Genomic DNA, 20,883 nt, shown 5'->3' with positions numbered 1-20,883 from the left:
ATCAATCAATAGTATTGATTGAGCACTGATTTGGTGCACAGCATTGTACTAAGCACCTGGAAGAGTACAACAGAGTTAGTAGACATGGTCCCTGGCCTCGGGGAGTCTACGATCTAGCAGAATCTTTGGTTAGGAACCAACATTCTTGCCTCGTGCATAAAATTGCTGAAGTCCGATCTGTTACCCAAGCCGAAATTGAACCAAACCTTTATTTTAAAGGCTTGAAACAAGTTTGGCTTTACCCCTGAGGTAAAAACTATAAGTTCGTTGTGGGCAGGGGAGGTGCCTGTTTATTGTTATATCATTCTCTCCCAAGCACTTAGTACAGTGCCCTGCACGCAGGGCAGGGTAATAAATATGATCAAATGAATGAACAGGGTGCCTTTAAAGGAAGATTCTTGGCTTTCTCCTTTTGACCCTGATTGGATTAATGCATCCACTAGGAAAGCCAGTCCTGATAGGAAAAGCCAGTTACTATTAATGTCAGAGTGAAATCAGCATCGAGTACTCTCCTCAGGACATTGAGAAAGCACTTAACCTACCAGAATACAGCCCAATCCTCAGAGGTTTTAGAGATTTTGAGCATGTGCCCCGATTTGAGACTCCTCTTAGGCTCTGAATCACCTTATTTCAAACCCAGAACAACACTTGTTGGGGAAAGGGAGCACTTACTTTGCCATGACTGGTGGGGCTTGGAGCCTCTGGTCTCTGTTTCTGGCATTAACTAACTTTGTTCTTGGCATGTGAAGCCCCTCGTCTTCATTTTTGGCTAATGTGCTCCAGGGGCCGTCTTCCTTTTTAGCACCTGGTGGTTTATATTCAGGTGGGTCTCCCATTGAGAGCCACAGTCAGAAACAATAGCACCCCATAAGAAGTACGAATTACACACTCTTCTTCAACATTCCAGACGTGGCAACTGGCTAAATGGTCAGCTTAGTTATAAAAGTGGGGTCCTTCCCAAAGGACATAAATGATGTTTAAGGAGCACCTTGGACTTCATTGCATATGATATTGCTCAGAAAGGAGTTTTTAAATGCAGTATAAGTTGTCAAACCAGATTCCGCAATGGATAAACTAATCCCTATGAGTTAGCCTTTTCGTACTTTCAGTGTACTCTTTCAGGCCACTAGAGTAGGACTGGGGTGCTTGGTTATTCCCTTCTGCATTCAACCCCAAGTGGTTACCTACAGTTAAATGCAACTTCCCAGAACACCTGATTTCCGCTCAGGGAGTAATTTGTTTATTTGGGAGATTTGAATCACTATTTATATATCTATACTGTGTGGAGTATGGTAAATCTGCATTTCTGCATTCAACCCCAAGTAGTTACCTACAGTTAAATGCAACTTCCCAAAATACCTAATTCCCGCTCAGGGAGTAATTTGTGAATCTGGGAGATTTGAATAATAATAATAATAATAATAATAATAATAATAATAATAATAATAATAGTGATGGCATTTATTAAGCACTTACTATGTGTAAAGCACCGTTCTAAGCACTGGGGAGGTTGCAAGGTGATCAGGGTGTCCCACGGGGGGCTCACAGTCTTAATCCCCATTTTCCAGATGAGGTAACTGAGGCACAGAGAAGTTAAGTGACTTGCCCAAAGTCACACAGCTGACAATTGGCAGAGCCAAGATTTGAACCCATGACCTCTGACTCCAAAGACCGTGCTGTTTCCATTGAGCCACACTGTTATATCCATACTGTGCGGAGTATGGTAAATCTCCATTTCAGGGGATTTGGAAGTAAAACTTCATATGATAAGCCTAAACAATGGCTGAGCTAAATGCTTTCAGTGGGCATGCTGCATGAATAATGTGCCTTGGGTATTTTCTGACTAAAGATTAATTTCTTTATTTTTTATTACCTGCCGCCCCCCACCCCATCTGTCAGTAGTTGGATTAAACAATGTAGGACCTTTTCCAGAAATCAGCCAAGGTCATGTTTTCTTTCCCTTAGCCTTCATCGCTAGATACGTTATTCAGCGGGCTGCCATTTTTGAAAGAAAACATGAGGTCATGTCTGTTTCCATGCCAACAGGACCTCCTGGGAGACCGTATTCAGTAAAAGCACCGAGGTGGTGACTCCTGATCAGCTTCAGTGTTGCCAGCAACTCGTTCAGCTTTGTAAACACTGCCTGCTGGTGGTTTACAAATATACAGTGGAGTCAAGAGGATCGCCATCTGGAATTAGCCCCGATTGGGATGACACAAGGTACCCGGCTTTCGTATTCAAGTCCCTGAAATTCTAATTCTTGAAGCAGCAGTAGAATGCTGTAGGAAAATAGCACTACCCATTTCCTATCCCGGAGGAGATCAAACCCAGGTAATGGACTCAGTTCGGGACCACAGGAAGGACAGATTAAGACCTCTCTATGTGTTTCCTTCTATCGTGGATCATCAGGCGAATAGTAACAATAATACTTGTGGTATTTGTTAAGCGCTTACTTTGTGCTAGACACTGTACTAAGCTCTGGGGTGGATACAAGCAAATCAGCTCGGACACAGTCCCGGTCCTGCATGGGTCTCAGTCTTAATCCTCATTTTAAAGGTGAAGTTAATGAGGCACAGAAAAGGTATGTAACTTACCCAAGGTCACACACTAGACAAGTGACAGAGCTGGGATTAGAACCCAGATCCTTCTGATTTCCAGGCCTATGCTTTACCCACTCAGCCTCTTCTCTGTGAAGTGACATCCCAATTTGAAGGTGATCGTAGAAGGGAAAACAAAAAGGTGAAATCCTGTTGACTTTTATATTGGTTGCTTCAAATGGTGAAGCTTCAATTACCCAACCTCGGCTTCACTGACACTGTCCTCTCCTGCTTCTTCTCCTATGTCTCTGGCTGCTCAGTTTCTTTCTTGGGCTTCTCCTCTGCCTCCCACCCCTAACTGTGGGAGTTCCTCAAGGTTCAGTTCTGGGACCCCTTCTATTCTCCATCGACACCCACTCCCTTGGAGAATTCATTTGCTCACCTAGCTTCAACTAGCATCTCTTTGGAGATGATTCCCAACTCTACATATCCAGCTCTGATCTCTCTCCCTCTCTGGAATATCACATTTTCTCTTGCTTTCAAGACATCTCTACTTGGGTGTCCTGCCATCACTCAAATTGAACATGTCAAAATTGGAGCTCCTCATCTTCCCACCCAAACCCTGTCCTCCCACTGGCTTTCCCATCACTGTAGGCAGCACTACTGTCCTCCCTGTCTCTCAAGTCTATAATTGGCATTATCCTTAATAGTAAATAATAGTAATAATTATGGTATTTGTTAAGCACGTACTATGTGCCAGGCACTGTATTAAGCACTGGGGTGGATACAAGCAAAAACGAAGTTCCTTCCCAAGTGGGGCTCACAGTTCCAATCCCCATTTTATAGATGAGGTAACTGAGACGCAGAGGAGTGAAGTGACTTGCCCAAGGTCACATAGCAGACAGGTGGCAGAGCTGGGATTAGAACCCATGATCTCCTGATTCCCAGGCCTGGGCTCTATCCACTAGGCCATATTGCTTCCCATATTGCTTCTTTGACTCCTCTCTCAATTCAACCCAGATTTTCCATCTATAACTAAAACCTGTCGGTTCAACCTTCACAACATCACTAAAACCCTCCCTTTCCTCTCCATCCAAACTGCTACCACAGTAATCCAATCACTTAGCCTATCCTGCGTTAATTACTCCTTTCTGACCTCCCTGCCTCCTGTCTCTCCCAACTCCAGTCCACACTTCACTCTGTTGCCCAGATGGTTCCTCTTACAAAAACATTCAGTCCATGTTTCCCGACTCCTCAAGAACCTCTTGTGTTTGCCCATCCACCTCTTCATCAAACAGAAACTGCTTACTATCAGCTCTAAAGTCTTCAATCATCTTGCCCCCTCCTACCTCACCTCACTACTCTCTTACTGCAACATAGCCTGCACACTTCTCTCCTCCAAACTTCTCAATCAATCAATCAATCGTATTTATTGAGCCCTTACTGTGTGCAGAGCACTGTACTAAGCGCTTGGGAAGTACAAGTTGGCATCTCATCGCCAACCTCTTGCCCACATCCTGCCTCTGGCCTGGAACATCCTCCTTCCTCATACCAGACAACTAGTTCCCTCTCCTACGCTCCTGCATTAAAGTCTTACTGAAGGCACATCTCCTCCAAGAAGGCTCCCTGACTAAACCCTCTTTTCCTTTTCTTCCAGTCCCCGACTTGCTCCCTTTAATCAGTGTGGCTCAGTGGAAAGAGCCCAGGCTTTGGATCAGAGGTCATGGGTTCAAATCCCAGCTCCACCAATTGTCAGCTGTGTGACTTTGGGCAAGTCACTTAACTTCTCTGTGCCTCAGTTACCTCATCTGTAAAATGGGGATTAAGACTGTGAGCCCCCGTGGGACAATCTGATCACCTTGTAACCTCCCTAGCGCTTAGAACAGTGCTTTGCACATAGTAAATGCTTAATAAATGCCATTATTATTTTTAATCTTCCCTGCTCTCAGCCCCACAGCACTGATGTATCTATCCATAATTTATTTATTTATAGTAATAATAATAATAATAATGGCATTTATTAAGCGCTTACTATGTGCAGAGCACTGTTCTAAGTGCTGGGGAGTTTACAAGGTGATCAGGTTGTCCCACGGGGGGCTCACAGTCTTAATCCCCATTTTACAGGTGAGGTAACTGAGGCCCAGAGAAGTTAAGTGACTTGCCCAAAGTCACACAACTGTCAAGTGGCGGAGCCGGGATTTGAACCCATGACCTCCGACTCCAAAGCCCGTGCTCTGTCCACTGAGCCATGCTGCTTCCCTGCTTCTCTTAGTAATGTCTGTCTCCCCCTCTAGACTGTAAGCTAGTTGTGGGCAAGGAATGTTTCTTTTATATTGTTTACTGTACTCTCCCAAGTGCTTAGTACAGTGCTCTGCACACAGTAAGCGCTCAGTAAATATGGTCAATTGATTGTGAGAACAAAAAGGGCATCCAGCATACAGATGGTATTAACTGTGTGATTATGCGCAAGTCACTTAACTTCTCTGTGCCTCAGTTACCTCATCTGTCAAATGGGGATTAAAACTGTGAGCCCCCCCGTGGGACAACCTGATCACCTTGTAACCTCCCCAGTGCTTAGAACAGTGCTTTGCACATAGTAAGCGCTTAACAAATACCATTATTATTATTATCATTCTTATTATTATTATCATTATTATTATTATTATTATTAACCTCGGCTCCTGTCCCTGGGATGGGCCTTCTCCAGTTTCTGATCCCTGGCTTCTGTTCCAGGGTAGGTATCACTTTGATAATCTTACAGCTATCACTTAATCATGCTGCATCCAGAAACCAGCCCTGGCCAGAGAAGGCTCTGGGTTTTATTTACTAAAATCCAAAGTAAATTAGGAGTTCCCACAGAGTGCCTTTGGAAATTAGCAAATCATTTTGGTAAAAAAAAAAAAAATGCATGCGCTCCAAAGGTAACCCTAAATTGCAAACACCCATTGTAGAAAATAATACTGGTAGTAGTAGTAGTTTGTAGTTGCAGCAACAGCAGCATTTATTGAGCCAGAACTTGGTGCTGTGCACTGTATCAGGGTTTTGAAAAGTCTGGAATATGAAGTAACATGCTCTTTTCCCACAAGGAACTTACAACCTAATGGGGAAGACATATATCAACAATATATGCATCACTGTCAAAATGAAGTAGAAAACAAGCAACAATTACCTGGCTTCGAAAATTGAAGTCTTGTTGGGATTTAAAGGGATCTTGTGGAATATTTTGCATAGTCATTCAATCGTATTTATTGAGCGCTTACTGTGTACAGAGCACTGTACTAAGCGCTTGAGTGTCCTTCAGAGAAGTGGTCAACAGTTCCAGGCTTTAGAGGACCAGTTACTAGTAACATGCAGAGTGAGGAAAATGTTGACTCTGTTACCTTGCTGTTTGAAGCAACCAGAAAGTACTTATTCAAAAATGCCTGCAGCTCTTTCAAACAGTTTTTCCTCCCAAACAGATTTCCCATGGATATACTAAGCAAAAAAAGTTGGTTCACACTCGGAAATTTAAAAAGTGTCCTTGACAAAGTTTTTAATAAGCTTAGCTGATTAGGACTTGTCATGTGACTGGTACAGGGGCTGTGACATTACATTCTTCATAAAAACAGATGGTTAAGGATCCAAGCAATGGTAGAGATGATGTTAGTCACCAAATCTTGTATTTTGTTTAATCCTCCAGTACATATTTTTGGTTAGGTTGATTAAAGCAGATAAAGCTGGAAACAATCTTTCATGATGATGGTGAAAGGGACTGAAAGGAAGGAATGTGGATTCATAATCACTCTGATTCCATCCCTCAGTTCTGCCCGAAACAGAATGATTTATCTTTCCACCCAAACCCTGTCCTCTCCGTGTCATCTCCTTAACTGTAAGCAGCACCACTATCCTACCTATCGCACAATCCTGTAACCTTGGCATTATCCTCGAATCATCTCTCTCATACAACCTACATATTCCATCTGTCACCAGATCCTGTTGGTTCAACCTTCACAGCATTGTTAAAATCCACCCTTTCCTCTCCATCCAAACTGCTACTACGCTGATCTACGCACTTATGCTATCCCCCCTTGACTACTGCATCTGCCTCTTCACTGACCTTCCTGCCCCCTGTCTATTCCACTCCAGGTCATACTTCATTTAGCTGCCTGGATCATTTTTCTAAAAAAAGTTCAGTCCGCATGTCCCCACTCCTCAAGAACATCCAGTAGTTACCTATCCACCTCTACATCAAACAGAAACTCCTTACAATAGGCTTTAAAACACTCAATCAGCTTGCACCCTCCTACTGTACCTCACTATTCTCCTACTACTGCCCAGTCTGCACAGGCTTTGGAGTCAGAGGTCATGAGTTCAAATCCCAGCTCCGCCAACTGTCAGCTGTGTGACTTTGGGCAAATCACTTAACTTCTCTGTGCCTCAGTTACCTCATCTGTAAAATGGGGATTAAAAGCGTGAGCCCCCGGTGGGACAACCTGATCACCTTGTAACCTCCCCAGTGCTTAGAACAGTGCTTTGCACATAGTAAGCGCTTAACAAATACCATTATTTTCTCCCCCTTCTAGACTGAGCCCGTTGTTGGGTAGGGACCGTCTCTATATGTTGCCAACTTGTACTTCCCAAGCGCTTAGTACAGTATTCTGCACACAGTAAGTGCTCAATAAATACGATTGAATGAATGAATGAATGAATGCTCACTTTGCCCCAATCTTGTCTAATCTCACTGCCGACCTCTTTTTCACATCCTCCCTCCGGCCTGAAACTCCCTCCTCCTCCATATACGCCAGACCACCAATCTCCCCATCTTCAAAGCCTTATTAAGATCATGTCTCCAAGAGACCTTCCCTGATTAAACCTTCCTTTCCCCAACTGCCTCTCCTTTCTGTGTCATCTGTGCACTTGGATTCATTCAATCGTATTTATTGAGCACTTACTGTGTGCAGAGCACTGTACTAAGCACTTGGGAAAGTACAGTACAACAACAAGCAGTGACATTCCCTGCCCACAGTGAGCTTGCGGTCTGTTCCCTGAAGCACTCAACCTCACAGCACTTATGTACATATACGTAATTAATTTATTAATAGTAATTTGTCTCCCGCTCTAGACGGTAAGCTTGATTTGGGTCGGGGGCATGTCTATCAACTCTGTTGTACCCTCTCAAGTGCTTTTACAGTCAGTCAATTGTATTTACTGAGTAATCACTGTGTGCAGAGCAATTTTCTAAGCTCTTGGGAGAGTACAGTCTAACTGTATAACAGACACATTCCCTGCCCACAACTAGCTTACAGTCTAGAGGGGGAGACAGACATTAATATAAATAAATAAATTACACATGTGTACGTAAGTGCTGCGAGGCTGGGGCCGGGGGTAGTGAATGAAGGGAGCAAGTCAGGGTGACGCAGAAGGGAGTGAGAGAAGAGGAAAGGAGGGCTTAATCAGGATAGGCCTCTTGGGGAGATGTGCCTTCAATAAGGCTTTGAAGCTGGGGGAGAGTAATTGTCTGTGGGGATAGTAATTGCCTGTCAGTATGAGGAAGAAGGGTGTTCCAAGACAGAGGCAGGTCATGGGCAAGCAAGACAAGATCAAGATACAGTGAGAAGGTTAGAATTAGAGGAGCTAAGTGTGCAGACTGGGTTGTAGTAAGAGAGTAGGAAAATGAGGTAGGAAGGGGCAAGGTGATGAAATTCTTTAAAGCCAATGTTGAGGAGTTTCTGTTTGATGTGGGGATGGATGGGCAACCACTGGAGGTTCTTGAGGTTTGTAGAAAAACGATCCAGGCAATAGAGTGAAGTATGGACCGGAGTGGGGAGAGACAGGAGGCTGGCAGGTCAGCAAAGAGGCTGATTCAGTAATCAAAGCAGGATAGGTATTGGATTAACGTGGTAGTAGTTTGGATGGAAAGGAAAGAGTGGATTTTAGCGATGTTGTGAAGGTTGAACCGACAGGATTTAGTAATGGATTGGTTATACGGGCTGAATGTGAGGAGTCAAGGATAGTAATAATAATAATGATGGAATTTGTTAGAGAAGCAGCGTGGCTCAATGGAAAGAGCACGGGCTTAGGAGTCAGAGGTCATGGGTTCAAATTCCGGCTCCGCCAATTGTCAGCTGTGTGACTTTGGGCAAGACACTCCACTTCTCTGTGCCCCAGTTCCCTCATCTGTAAAATGGGGATGAGGACTGTGAGCCCCACGTGGGACAACCTGATCACCTTGTATCCTCCCCAGTGCTTAGAACAGTGCTTTGCACATAGTAAGCACTTAACAAATGCCATTATTATTATTATTAAGTGCTTACTATGTGCCAACCACTGTTCTAAGCACTGGGGTAGATACAAGGTTTTCAGGTTGGGTGCAGTCCCTGTCCCATGTGGGGCTCACAGTCTTAATCCCCATTTTACAAAGGAGGTAACCAGAGTGAAGTGACTTGCCTAAGGTCACACAGCAGACATGAGGCAAAGCTTTAATTAGAACCCAGGTCCTTCTGACTCCTAAGCCCATGCTCCATCCACTAAACCACACTGATAACACTAAGGTTACAGGCTTGTGAGACAGGAAGGATGATGGTGCCGTCTTCAGTGATAAAAAAAGTCAGTGGGGGGACAGGGTTTCGGTGGGAAGATTGAAAGATGGGAGATTTGAAGAAGCGGCAGAAGTGGTGAGGGTTTGGGGAGGGGCAGGGGAGATTTTAGGGAGTTCATGCCTTATTGTGTCAATTTTCCCAACAAAGAAGGTGGCCAGGTCTGCACACAATAACTGCTCAATAAATACCATTGATTGATTGATTGATTGAATGGATGCCCAATGATGTCTCCCCCCAGGACCAAAGCCAGGAAATCCTTGAACCTTGATTCAATTGGAGCTGTGGAAATGTCTGATGCTACTCCTGCTTTCCCAAGGTACATCAGGCAGGTAGATAATCTGAGCTCCCACCCAGAGCCTCTGGGCTAAATAGGGATTCTCAGAAGTGGAGAAGAAGGGTAAGGGTGGTTTCAGTCATTCATTCAATCATATTTATTGAGAGCTTACTGTGTGCAAAGCACTGTGTTAAGGGCTTTGGACAATACAGTATAACAACAAACAGATACACTCCCTGCCCACGATGAGCTCACAGTCTAGAGGGGGAGACAGACATTAATTACATAAATGAATAAATAAATAAATTGCAGATCTATTCTGATATATACATATGTGTTGTAGGGATGGGAGGGAGGATGAATGAAGGGAGCAAGAAAGGGTGACGCAGAAGGGAGTGGGAGAAGAGGAGAGGAGGGCTTAATCAGGGAAGGCTTCTTGGAGGAGTTGGGCCTTCAATAAGGCACCACCCCAATAAGGTTTCGCCCCAACACCCTGCCCTCAACTCTGCCCCCTCAATCTTGATGAGTCAAGATTGACTCATGTATTTTATTCAGCCCACCCTCAGCCCCATAATAATAATAATGATAATGATGGCATTTATTAAGCACTTACTACGTGCAAAGCACTGTTCTGAGCACTGGGCACTCATGTACATATCTATAACTTATGTATTTATACTAATGTCTGTCTCCCCCTCTAGACAGTAAGCTCCTAATGGGCAGGGAACATATATACCAACTCTATTGTATTGTGCTCTCCCAGACATTTAGTGCAGTGCTCTGTGCATAGTAATCACTCGGTAAGTATGATTGATTGATTGCTTGATTGAGTCACCTGAGGGCAGGAAGCAGTGAGGCTTAGTGGATAGAGTGCTAGCCTGGGAATCAGAAGGACCTGGGTTCTAATCCCAGCTCTGCCACTTGTCTGTTGTATGACCTTGGGCAAGTCACTTCACTTCTCTCTGCCTCCGTTACCTCATCTGTAAAATGGGGATTAAGACTGTGAGCTCCATGTGAGACAGGGACGGTATCCATCCTAATTAATGTGTATCTACCCCAGTGCTTTGACCAGTGCCTGGCATATAGTAAGCACTTAAATACCATTTTTTTTTAAAGAAGGAACTGGTATGCTCTTCCCTTGTGGCTCCAAGTTGCAGATGTGGCTTTGAGCTGCTGCAGGCTAAGGATGTAGGGGAAAATCTGGCTTCCCTCATGGAATCGGTTTCAGGTTTCTCCTGATTACAAGGCACTAGGGAGGCTTACTGGGTAATTCATCAGTGACTTGATCATGTGGCTGCAGCATTCACGTGTTCTGGTTTTCACTTCACTAACAGTATCTGTTTTTTAAGATCCAGATTAGCCGTAATGATTGTAGTATTGTGGAAAGATTTGCCTTTGGAGGGGAGGCTCATATTAAATGGATTAAAAAGTCAGTCTAATTGAAATGAAAATGGAAAAGATCTATGTTTTTTATTCAACATCTAATTGCTAAAATAGCAAAAACCTGGGAGAATAATAATAATAATAATTTTGGTATTTGTTAAGCACTTACCATGTGCCAAGCACTGTTCTAAACGCTGGGTAGATACAAGGTAATCAGGTTGTCCTACATGGGGCTCACAGTTTTAATCCCCATTTTCCAGATGAGGTAACAGAGGCACAGAGAAGTTAAGTGACTTGCCCAAAGTCACACAGCTGATAAGTGGCGGAGCCGGGATTAGAACCCACGACCTCTGACTCCCAAGCCCGGGCTCTTTCCACTAAGCCAAACTGCTTCTCTATACATTGCTTTCTGTACAGACACAGTATATTTCCTGCAGTACCTTTGGCACATTACCTGGAGGTTTGGGGTTTTTTTGATTGATTGATAGACTCTTTGCCCTTACTGGCCCCTAATCTCAATCAATCGCTCTATCATAGTATTTATTGAGTGCTTTCTATGTGCAGGGCACTGTTCTAAGTGCTTGGGAGAGTCCAATACAACAGAATTAGTAGACACATTCCTTGCCTATAAGGAGCTTACATCGCCAGAGTTCATGTTGGAGTCTTCATGCCCTTAATGCCCCCTCACCTTAGCATCTTAGAGTGGCAGTGAAGCTTGGCGGGGAGCTTAGCGGGAGATGGACGGGGAGCATAGTGCAGCCCATCATCATCATCATCATCAATCGTATTTATTGAGCGCTTACTATGTGCAGAGCACTGTACTAAGCACTTGGGAAGTACAAATTGGCAACATATAGAGACAGTCCCTACCCAACGGTGGGCTCACAGTCTAGAAATCTGGTAGTCACTGCCAATCATGCTGATTCCTCAGCCAATCAGGAAGCAGGAATCAGGCAACGATCTCATGGAAAACATAACCTTCATCTGCATTAATGAAAGCCAGCATTTTTGAGTCATTCTGCATTCATTCATTCAATCATATTTATTGAATGCTCACTGTTTGCAGAGCACTTTATTAAGCGCTTGGGAGAGTACAGTATAACAATCTACAGTATACAATCTAGAGGGGGAGACAGACATTAATATAAATAGCTGGGTAATATAAGTAGGTATTATTCAGCTGGCATGGGAATTATAGTTAGAGCCAATGGGAAAGAGGAGTTTTCATTAAATGTGTTCAAACATCTTTTAGATTTGCCCTATACAAACCTGGAAGTTCACTTGATACCGGGATCATGTTTTCAAGGTATTGTGTATTTTAAATGTGGGGTTTTCATAACTATTATGCAAATAGGAGACTGTGACCTTCTTCCTAAACTTTGGGGGAGTGGATCCGAATGAAGATAGGCCTGAGCTGAGAACTGGCGGAGCCTGGCCTGAGTTATAGCTGGACTGGGGAGGTTGGGTAGGTTCTTGAGTCTAATCTGGAAAGTGTGTTCACTCTAGGACTGAGAAGCAGTGGAAAGAGCACGGGCTGGGGAGCCAGAGGTCATGGGTTCTAATCCAGGCTCTGCCAATTGTCAGCTGTGTGATTTGGGGCAAGTCAATTAACTTCTCTGTGCCTCAGTTACCTTGTCTGTAAAATGGGGATTGAGACTGTGAGACCCATGTGGGACAACCTGATTACCTTATACCCCTCCAGTGCTTAGAACAGTGCTCAGCACATAGTAAGTGCTTAACAAATGCCATTATTATAATCATTATTGTTATTATTCTCAACCTAGACTCAACTGGGCCCAGCAGCCTCCACTGAAATGAACCCAAATCACCAGACCAGCCCCCAAACCCTTCTGTTTTTTAGGCGGTCTTGCAGATGGAAAAATAGTCAGTTAGTCAGTCTGTCAACTGTATTTATGGAGCACTTCCTGTGTGCGGAGCACTGTACGAAGCTCTTGGGATAGTACGGTACAACAGTAAACAGATAAAGTTCCTGCCCACAAGGAGCTTACAGTGTAGCGGGGAAAACAGACAAATAACCTGGGGTCAGGCTGAACACCAACCCTCGTTGGGTCTGTCCTGAGTCTCTTGGGCCCTCAAAGCCACAGGAATTGACATTAATGGGTTGTTTGTTTCTTGATATTGAAGGCTGACAGGCACCACTATAAAGCTATATTATTGTCCTTCAGGCTCAAGGAAGATTCCAGTGATGGTGAAAGGCCAGTGCAGGACTCACAGTCCTAACTGACCTGTGCAAATCATAATAATGATAATTGTGGCATTTGTTAAGCACTTACTATGTGCCAGGCACTGTAATAATAATAATAATAATAATGGCATTTATTAAGCGCTTACTATGTGCAAAGCACTGTTCTAAGCGCTGGGGAGGTTACAAGGCAATCAGGTTGTCCCACGTGGGGCTCACAGTCTTAATCCCCATTTTACAGACGAGGTAACCGAGGCACAGAGAAGTTAAGTGACTTGCCCAAAGTCACACAGCTGACGATTGGCGGACCCGGGATTTGAACCCGTGACCTCTGACTCCAAAGCCCGGGCTCTTTCCACTGAGCCACGCTGCTTCCCTTGCAAGATAATCAGGGTAGACACAGTTCCTGTCCCACAAAGGGCTACCTGTCTCAATCCCCATTTTACAGATGAGGTAGCTGAGGCACAGAGAAGTTAAGTGACTTGCCCGAGCTCACACAGCGGACAAGCGGTGGAGCTGGGATTGGAACTCAAGTCCTTTGCCTCCAAGGACCATACTCTAAAGGCTGCCCTTGGTTGTTCTGTGGCTTTTGTTGTTAGCCCTGTCTGTGACTCTTTTCACTTTTGCTTCCTTGCCTCACAATTTGTAGTAGTGGCAAGAAAATCAGCCTGAAAATCAGGAAACAGGATTCTATCAATCAATCAATCGTATTTATTGAGCACTTACTGTGTGCAGAGCACTGTACTAAGCGCTTGGGAAGTACAAGTTGGCAACATATAGAGACAGTCCCTACCCAACAGTGGGCTCACAGTCTAGGGTTGCCTCTCTATGTGGCCTGCAGTGGGACCTTCGGCAAGTCACGAGGTCTCTCTGGGCCTCAGGATCCTCATCTGAACAATGGGATAATAGGTAACTAATACAGTATAGTGAAAGTTCTGTAATCCAGCACCTTTCCAACAGAAAAGCATAAGGGGAACTTTTGTTTTCCTTCAAAGGCACTCTTTGGAGGAGTTTACAATGTTCTCTCCTATAGGTATGCAGTTCCCCAGATACCTTTGCATCAGTATTATACTAATGCGATTAACAACTTCCACTGCCTGTCCTTACTGATGGCTTTTCCAAACTTTCAAGTTGTATTATGCTCCTGAGGGGCATTCCAAGCTTTCCCCTCTCACTCCCCAGCAGCGGTGCCTTGAGGGTTTGTCCAGATGCATAATCCAAAAGGAATGTCATGTCCCTTCTATCAAACTGTCCTCCCCTATTACAACTGTTTCAGCTGAAGTTGTTTCCAAATAATAATAATAACAATGATGGCATTTATTAAGCACTTACCACGTGCAAAGCACTTTTCTAAGAGCTGGGGAGGTTACAAGGTGATTGGTTGTCCCACGGGGGGCTCACAGTCTTAATCCCCATTTTACAGATGAAGTAACTGAGGCATTGAGAAGTTAAGTGACCTGCCCAAAGTCACACAGCTGACAATTGGCAGAGCGGGGATTTGAACCCATGACCCCTGACACCAAAGTCCGTGCTTTTTTCCACTGAGCCACGCTGCTTCTCTTAAATCTAAATCTAATCTGGTCTTCTGTCATCTTCCAGTCTCCTAGACGTTTCTCAAATGTTTTCTTTTTATTTAAATTGGCATTTGTTAAACATTTGCTATGTGTGAAGCACTGTTCTAAGCATGGGGTAGAAACAAATTTTATCCGGTGGAAGTTTTATCAGGTTGGAGCAATTATGCAAAGTTCCCCTGCTTTACAATCCTGAGTCTTTAGGAAACCCACTTTGTGACTAATCGGCACCTCCCACTCTTTAACCCAGTGGAACAGAATATTTATTGTATTTGAGAAAGGTGATGCTTACTGCCTCCCCTGGGTTTCTGTAGTTTATGCCCTTTTTCTAAGATGTGGGGAGGGATTTCTAGGTAGGGATTTCTTTATCTCTATATCCTTTGAGGTTGAGTGAAATTTTGACTGAAAACTGTTTCTGGCAGATTCATTCATTCATTCATTCAATCATATTTATTGAGTGCTTACTGTGTGCACAGCACTGTACTAAGCACTTGGGAAGTACAAGTTGGCAACATATCCACTTGCAAGAACAACAGTGAAGTTGCTATTCTGGGTACAATAGGCATAAACTAAGATGAAAGTAAAAGCACAAACTTCTTTTATTTTTAGTTCTCACACAGACACACCCACTGCTGATATAGTCTACAAATCTACTTCCGAGAGATACTGTTTGTGCTGGAAAATCAAATCATATTATTTTAACCTCATTGCAAGGAGCGTGTTTCAAAAATAATTTTTGGTGTTCCGCTAGAGTAGTAGAGCCAGAGACCTCTCAAGAGATATTAATAGGAATATTAAGGCAAATAACCCATTGTGTTTCCCTGAAATGCTTTCAAACATCTCAGAGCAATTCCTTTAAAGAAAGGAAAATGTTTTTACCAATATGATTTTCGGAGCTTTTTTTTACAGAACGCCATACTCTTTTCCCCACTTCTAAGACTTGAAAGAAGTTTATTTTATGCTCTTACTGCTACCATCAAAAGATTCAAGTTTATGGATGGAAGGTCTCAGTTTTCCCCCTCTTTCTAGTCTGGATCACCCTTTGCATTTCCTTAAACACATATAAACACAATAACAGACAGAACTGCCCACATAAATTTCAGTGACTTGTAAGCAAATAAGCAATCAGCAGAGAGCAGGATCCCCAAAGAAGAAATTTAGGCTCTAGTTCTGGTTCCTAGCCCTATTTCATTCACTCATTCATTCATTCATTCATTCAGTTGTATTTATTGAGCGCTCACTGTGTGCAGAGCACTCTACTAAGTCCTGTATATATGTATATATGTTTGTACATATTTATTACTCTATTTATTTATTTATTTTACTTGTACATATCTATCCTATTTATTTTATTTTGTTAGTATGTTTGGTTTTGTTCTCTGTCTCCCCCTTTTAGACTGTGAGCCCACTGTTGGGTAGGGACTGTCTCTATATGTTGCCAATTTGTACTTCCCAAGCGCTTAGTACAGTGCTCTGCACATAGTAAGCGCTCAATAAATACGATTGATGATGATGATGATGATGATGCTTGGGAGAGTACAATCCAACAATAAGCGGACACGGTCCCTGCCCACAATGAGCTTGGGGTACAGAGGGGGAGACAGAAATTAAAATAAATCACGGAGTAGGACATTAGGGGAGTATAAGGATATTCAATCGTATTTATTGAGCGCTTACTGTGTGCAGAGCACTGTACTAAGCGCTTGGGAAGTACAAGTTGGCAACATATAGAGACGGTCCCTACCCAACAGTGGGCTCACTGTCTAGAATCACAAGTACTACAGGCCTGAGAAGTCACCACCAGTTTTCCCATTTGTTACCAAGAAATCATACTACCCATTCCTTCCTTAACGTGCAGAGGGGTGTGACTGGCTCAATTTGCATGGAGTGAAATCAAAGTTCATAACAAAAGAAATCAGTATTTGTGTTTATAATAATAACAATTGTATTTGTTAAGTGCTTACTATGTGCCAGGCACTGTACCAAGTGCCAGGGTAGTTACAAGATTATCAAGTTGGACACAGTCCCTGTCCCACACAGGGCTCACAGTCTTATAATAATGATAATAATAATAATAATAACAATGGCATTTATTATGCACTTACTATGTGCAAAGCACTGTTCTAAGCACTGGGGAAGTTACAAGGTGATCAGGGGGGCTCACAGTCTTCATCCCCATTTGACAGATGAGGTAACTGGGGCCCAGAAAAGTTAAGTGTCTTGCCCAAAGTCACACAGCTGACAATTGGTAGAGCCAGGATTTCAACCTGTGACCTCTGACTCCAAAGCCCGGGCTCTTTCCACTGAGCCACGTCATCATCATCATCAATCGTATTTATTGAGCACTTACTATGTGCAGAGCACTGTACTAAGTGCTTGGGAAATACAAATTGGCAACATATAGAGACAGTCCCTACCCAATAGTGGGCTCACAGTCTGAAAGGGGGAGACAGAGAACAAAACCAAACATACTAACAAAATAAAATGAATAGAATAGATATGTACAAGTAAAATAAATAAATAAATAAATAAATAAATAAATAGAGTAATAAATATGTACAAACATATATACATATATACAGGTGCTGTGGGGAAGGGAAGGAGGTAAGATGGGGGGGGATGGAGAGGGGGACGAGGGGGAGAGGAAGGAAGGGGCTCAGTCTGGGAAGGCCTCCTGGAGGAGGTGAGCTCTCAGCAGGGCCTTGAAGGGAGGAAGAGAGCTAGCTTGGCGGATGGGCAGAGGGAGGGCATTCCAGGCCCGGGGGATGACCTGGGCCGGGGGTCGATGGCAGGACAGGCGAGGACGAGGTACGGTGAGGAGATTAGCGGTGGAGGAGCGGAGGGTGCGGGCTGGGCTGGAGAAGGAGAGAAGGGAGGTGAGGTAGGAGGGGGCGAGGGGATGGACAGCCTTGAAGCCCAGGGTGAGGAGTTTCTGCCTGATGCGCAGATTGCTTGGTAGCCACTGGAGATTTTTGAGGAGGGGAGTAATATGCCCAGAGTGTTTCTGGACAAAGATAATCCGGGCAGCAGCATGAAGTATGGAGCCACACTGCTTATAGCTCCAGTTTGTCAGCCAGTGAAAAGCTTATGTTTAGCTAAGGGTTCTTGTTGAACTTTACATGGAGTGAATAAACAGTTGAGGTCGAACAGACTTTTTCCCATCTGAGTCTGTCTATTTGCAGCTTTTAACCCAGTGTACTGATTCTTATTATTCATGTTTGCTAAGGATTTGTTTAGATTTGTTTTGCCGGCTGTCAAATCCACTAAGGAAAAGATATTTTTTGTTTTTCTCCTGGGAACAATTCCTCTTTCCCAAGTTGCAATTCCGTCTGTGAGTCAACTTTTTTTATAACATGGCTGTAAAATAAACATCTCTACCATACCTACTTTCTTCCCAATCTCTATTTACCATTACCAATATGAAGACTCCTATGCTTCCCTGAAACTTCCCAGTGAGCAACAGGTTAAGGGGATGAAACGGATGCTGTCCGGGAAAGCCTAAAATCCAATCTGTGTGCCAAATTGGTGGGCCGGCATAAGGATTATCCAGATGGGCTTGAAAAAGAGACAGAATATGTGCCTTAAAAATCAGGAGGCCTATCTGCACAGACTGGGCAATTCTAGCTAACGTTAGCTGGGCCCAAAATGCAAAAGTGGGTGAAAAATGAATTTTTCCTTGGTAAAGGTCTTTTCAAAAAATGATTTACCCGGGCCAAGTTAGAAATGTCTGGAAAATAGTATTAATTCCTTGCATAGAGATCACTTTGGGGATGATAGTGCTCTTATTCTTTTAATTATTTCCCATATAATAATAATGATAACATTTATTAAGCGCTTACTATGTGCAAAGCACTGTTCTCATAATGGTATTTTAATTGAAAGGTGAAATAACCATCAACTAAGAGCTCATTCTGTATATTGTTTATTGATCAAAAGCATCACTTCTGCTCCCCTGGCCTCGACAAGGAGATTAATCATTCTGACTCCAGCCATCTCTGACTGCCGTTAATCCTTGTGAAGTAGCTGAGTGACATTAAGCAAATAATTAAAATTATCTGTGATCTGAGTCATCAGTTGTTTCATTATTCATCACTCATTATGTGATTTGATTTAATTTGGGATGTTGTATATTCTTTTATTGCTCTGTGAGCTTAATGATGCCAGTAATTAATAATAGTTGATATTAGGAAATAGATTTAATGGATAATATTTAGACAATGATAAAGTGAGGCTTATAGTATCCTATTGAAAACAAAACTGTGGGTTTTATCTTCTAGTATGTTAAAAGAATTGATGTAGGATTAATTAGTATCTGTGATATTTTTGTATATTTTTTCTTCGAAGATATGACTATTTATGAGAAAGTGATTTCCAATTTCACAATTGCCAGGATAATAATAATAATAATAATAATTATGATGGCATTTATTAAGCGCTTACTATGTGCAAAGCAGTGTTCCTGTCACAGGGTGTCCATAGGGGAGAGTGTCCAGATCTGGAGTGAATCCTTATTAGCAAATTGCACCGTTTGACTATCATGGGATGTTCTGACTCCAGCTCATTCATTCATCCATTCATTCAATTGTATTTATTGAGCACTTACTGTGCGCAAAGCACTGAACTAAGGGCTTGGGAGAGTGCAATTCAACAATATACAGATACATTCCCTGCCCACAGTGAGCTTACAGTCTAGATGGGGGAGACAGATATTAATATGAATAAATAAATAAACGAATTACAGGTAAATTACAAATTCAGGGACCCTGTCTCGACGCTGCCGCTGGTCAGGAGGTCCTTCCCAGTCCCGAGGTTGCAATGTCGTGGCTTGTATTTCACCTTCTAGATTGGCCATAATGAGTAGGATTCCTGCTTATTGCTCGGAGGGTGTTCTTTGGGTCAGGATCAAGACTTCCTCAACCGGTCCCCCGAAACTCAGTACCCCAGAGACCGGCAGGATTGTGGCGGGAACCCACCAGTGCTCTGCACATAGTAAGCGCTCAATAAATACGATTGATGATGATGATCCCCTGCGTGCTTCTCATTGCTTATTTCTGTCACGTTGCAGAACTGGCAGATTGCCTGCATCATGTGGAAGGGAAACAGTGTAGCCTAGTTTATCTTGAAGACGCATAAATGGTTATCTCCTGAACTTGTACGTGGAAATGTCAATGCTACTCCGTGTTAAATTCTGCCCTTTTGACCGTCATTTTTTTAGGTATTTCCTACCAGGAACGACACCGTTCATCCTGAAAACACCATCCTACAACTTTAGCATCAGTTCCGGAATGGCTCGCTCCAGTATTTTGTTTACACCCAGATACGGTCATTTGTGAAACAAAAGGGAAGTTGCCCATGCTTTATAAATAATGGCAATGCATTGTTATTTTTTCAATTAAGAAATGCAGTGATGTGATAAATGAGTGCTGTTTCATTTCTATAACATGCATTTATATATAGACATAGATATACATACCTATATATCTATATCTATACATCCATTCAGTCAAATAGTACATTTATTCACTATGGAATATGAAAGAAGAATTAACTCCCAACTGATTGTAAAAGCTCACCCTTTCCGGAAATGTATTAACCATGGTAAATTTGTTTACATAAATATGTGAATGTCTCGACCTTGCTAAGTTTATAATTAATTCTTCCTACTAGAAATGTTATTTTTGCTGCAGAATGTATAAATTGGAATTGATCTTGGGGATCTCCATTACAGTGTTATATTATTTTCTAGGTACAGAACCTTTTGACTTGAAATATATTATTTATTGTATAATGCCTTGTTAATGATCTTAGCTATGTTGCTAGTTTATAATGATAAATGATAAAGAAGCCTGAGGTAGAAGAATTATGATTAATAAATAGACCATTTGACTATTTCTGTAGCCCATTGGAAAATACTATAAAAGCCAAATCTAACATAGACATCTTTTTATTTTTCCCCGTGAAATAAGATACCTGTAATTAAGAGCCTAGTAAAGTAATGATTTGGTCTGTGAAGACAATCCAATAGGGAAATATATCTGAGAAGCAAAATTAGTTCTTACCTATAGTTTTTAGCTGAATTAATATAATAAAACAGAAGGAAATGGTAATTATCAGTGCTTTATCTTTCCTGTGTCTTCTGCTTTTTAACCTAATATGGAACATTTGCCTTCAAGGGAAATATGTACACGTGATTCCTTGTTTTTGTTAAGTGGGAGAATGGACATTTTGCACCTGAACAGTGATGTCAACATCAACCCTAAAAATTCTTCCTTAGCTTTGGTTTGGCCATTTGTTTGTTTAAACACAATGACATCATAATCACCGGCAACATTTATTG

The 20,883-nt window shown here is 42.7% G+C and overlaps 1 protein-coding gene across 12 annotated transcripts in view; it reads left to right on the top strand.

Annotated features, from left to right (window-relative positions):
- The window catches only part of TTLL7 (tubulin tyrosine ligase like 7), a 190,764-nt gene extending 170,119 nt beyond the window's left edge, over positions 1-20,645 (top strand). For 8 of the 12 annotated variants that reach the window (XM_038745502.1, XM_038745501.1, XM_038745499.1 and 5 more), the window contains 4 exons: positions 2,047-2,220; positions 9,354-9,431; positions 12,025-12,078; positions 19,762-20,645. In XM_038745502.1, the coding sequence (XP_038601430.1) occupies positions 2,047-2,220; positions 9,354-9,431; positions 12,025-12,078; positions 19,762-19,879 (424 nt within the window). In that variant the 3' untranslated portion in view covers positions 19,880-20,645. Of the gene's footprint in view, positions 1-2,046; positions 2,221-9,353; positions 9,445-12,024; positions 12,079-19,761 lie in introns of all 12 variants that reach the window. The other 4 variants (XM_038745508.1, XM_038745505.1, XM_038745507.1 and 1 more) reach the window with 4 other exon arrangements.
- The last annotated feature ends 238 nt before the right edge of the window (positions 20,646-20,883 follow it).

This window comes from Tachyglossus aculeatus, chromosome 4, assembly GCF_015852505.1.
Source record: "Tachyglossus aculeatus isolate mTacAcu1 chromosome 4, mTacAcu1.pri, whole genome shotgun sequence".
Taxonomy (NCBI): domain Eukaryota; kingdom Metazoa; phylum Chordata; class Mammalia; order Monotremata; family Tachyglossidae; genus Tachyglossus; species Tachyglossus aculeatus.
This window is presented reverse-complemented; position numbering and strand designations above follow the sequence as displayed.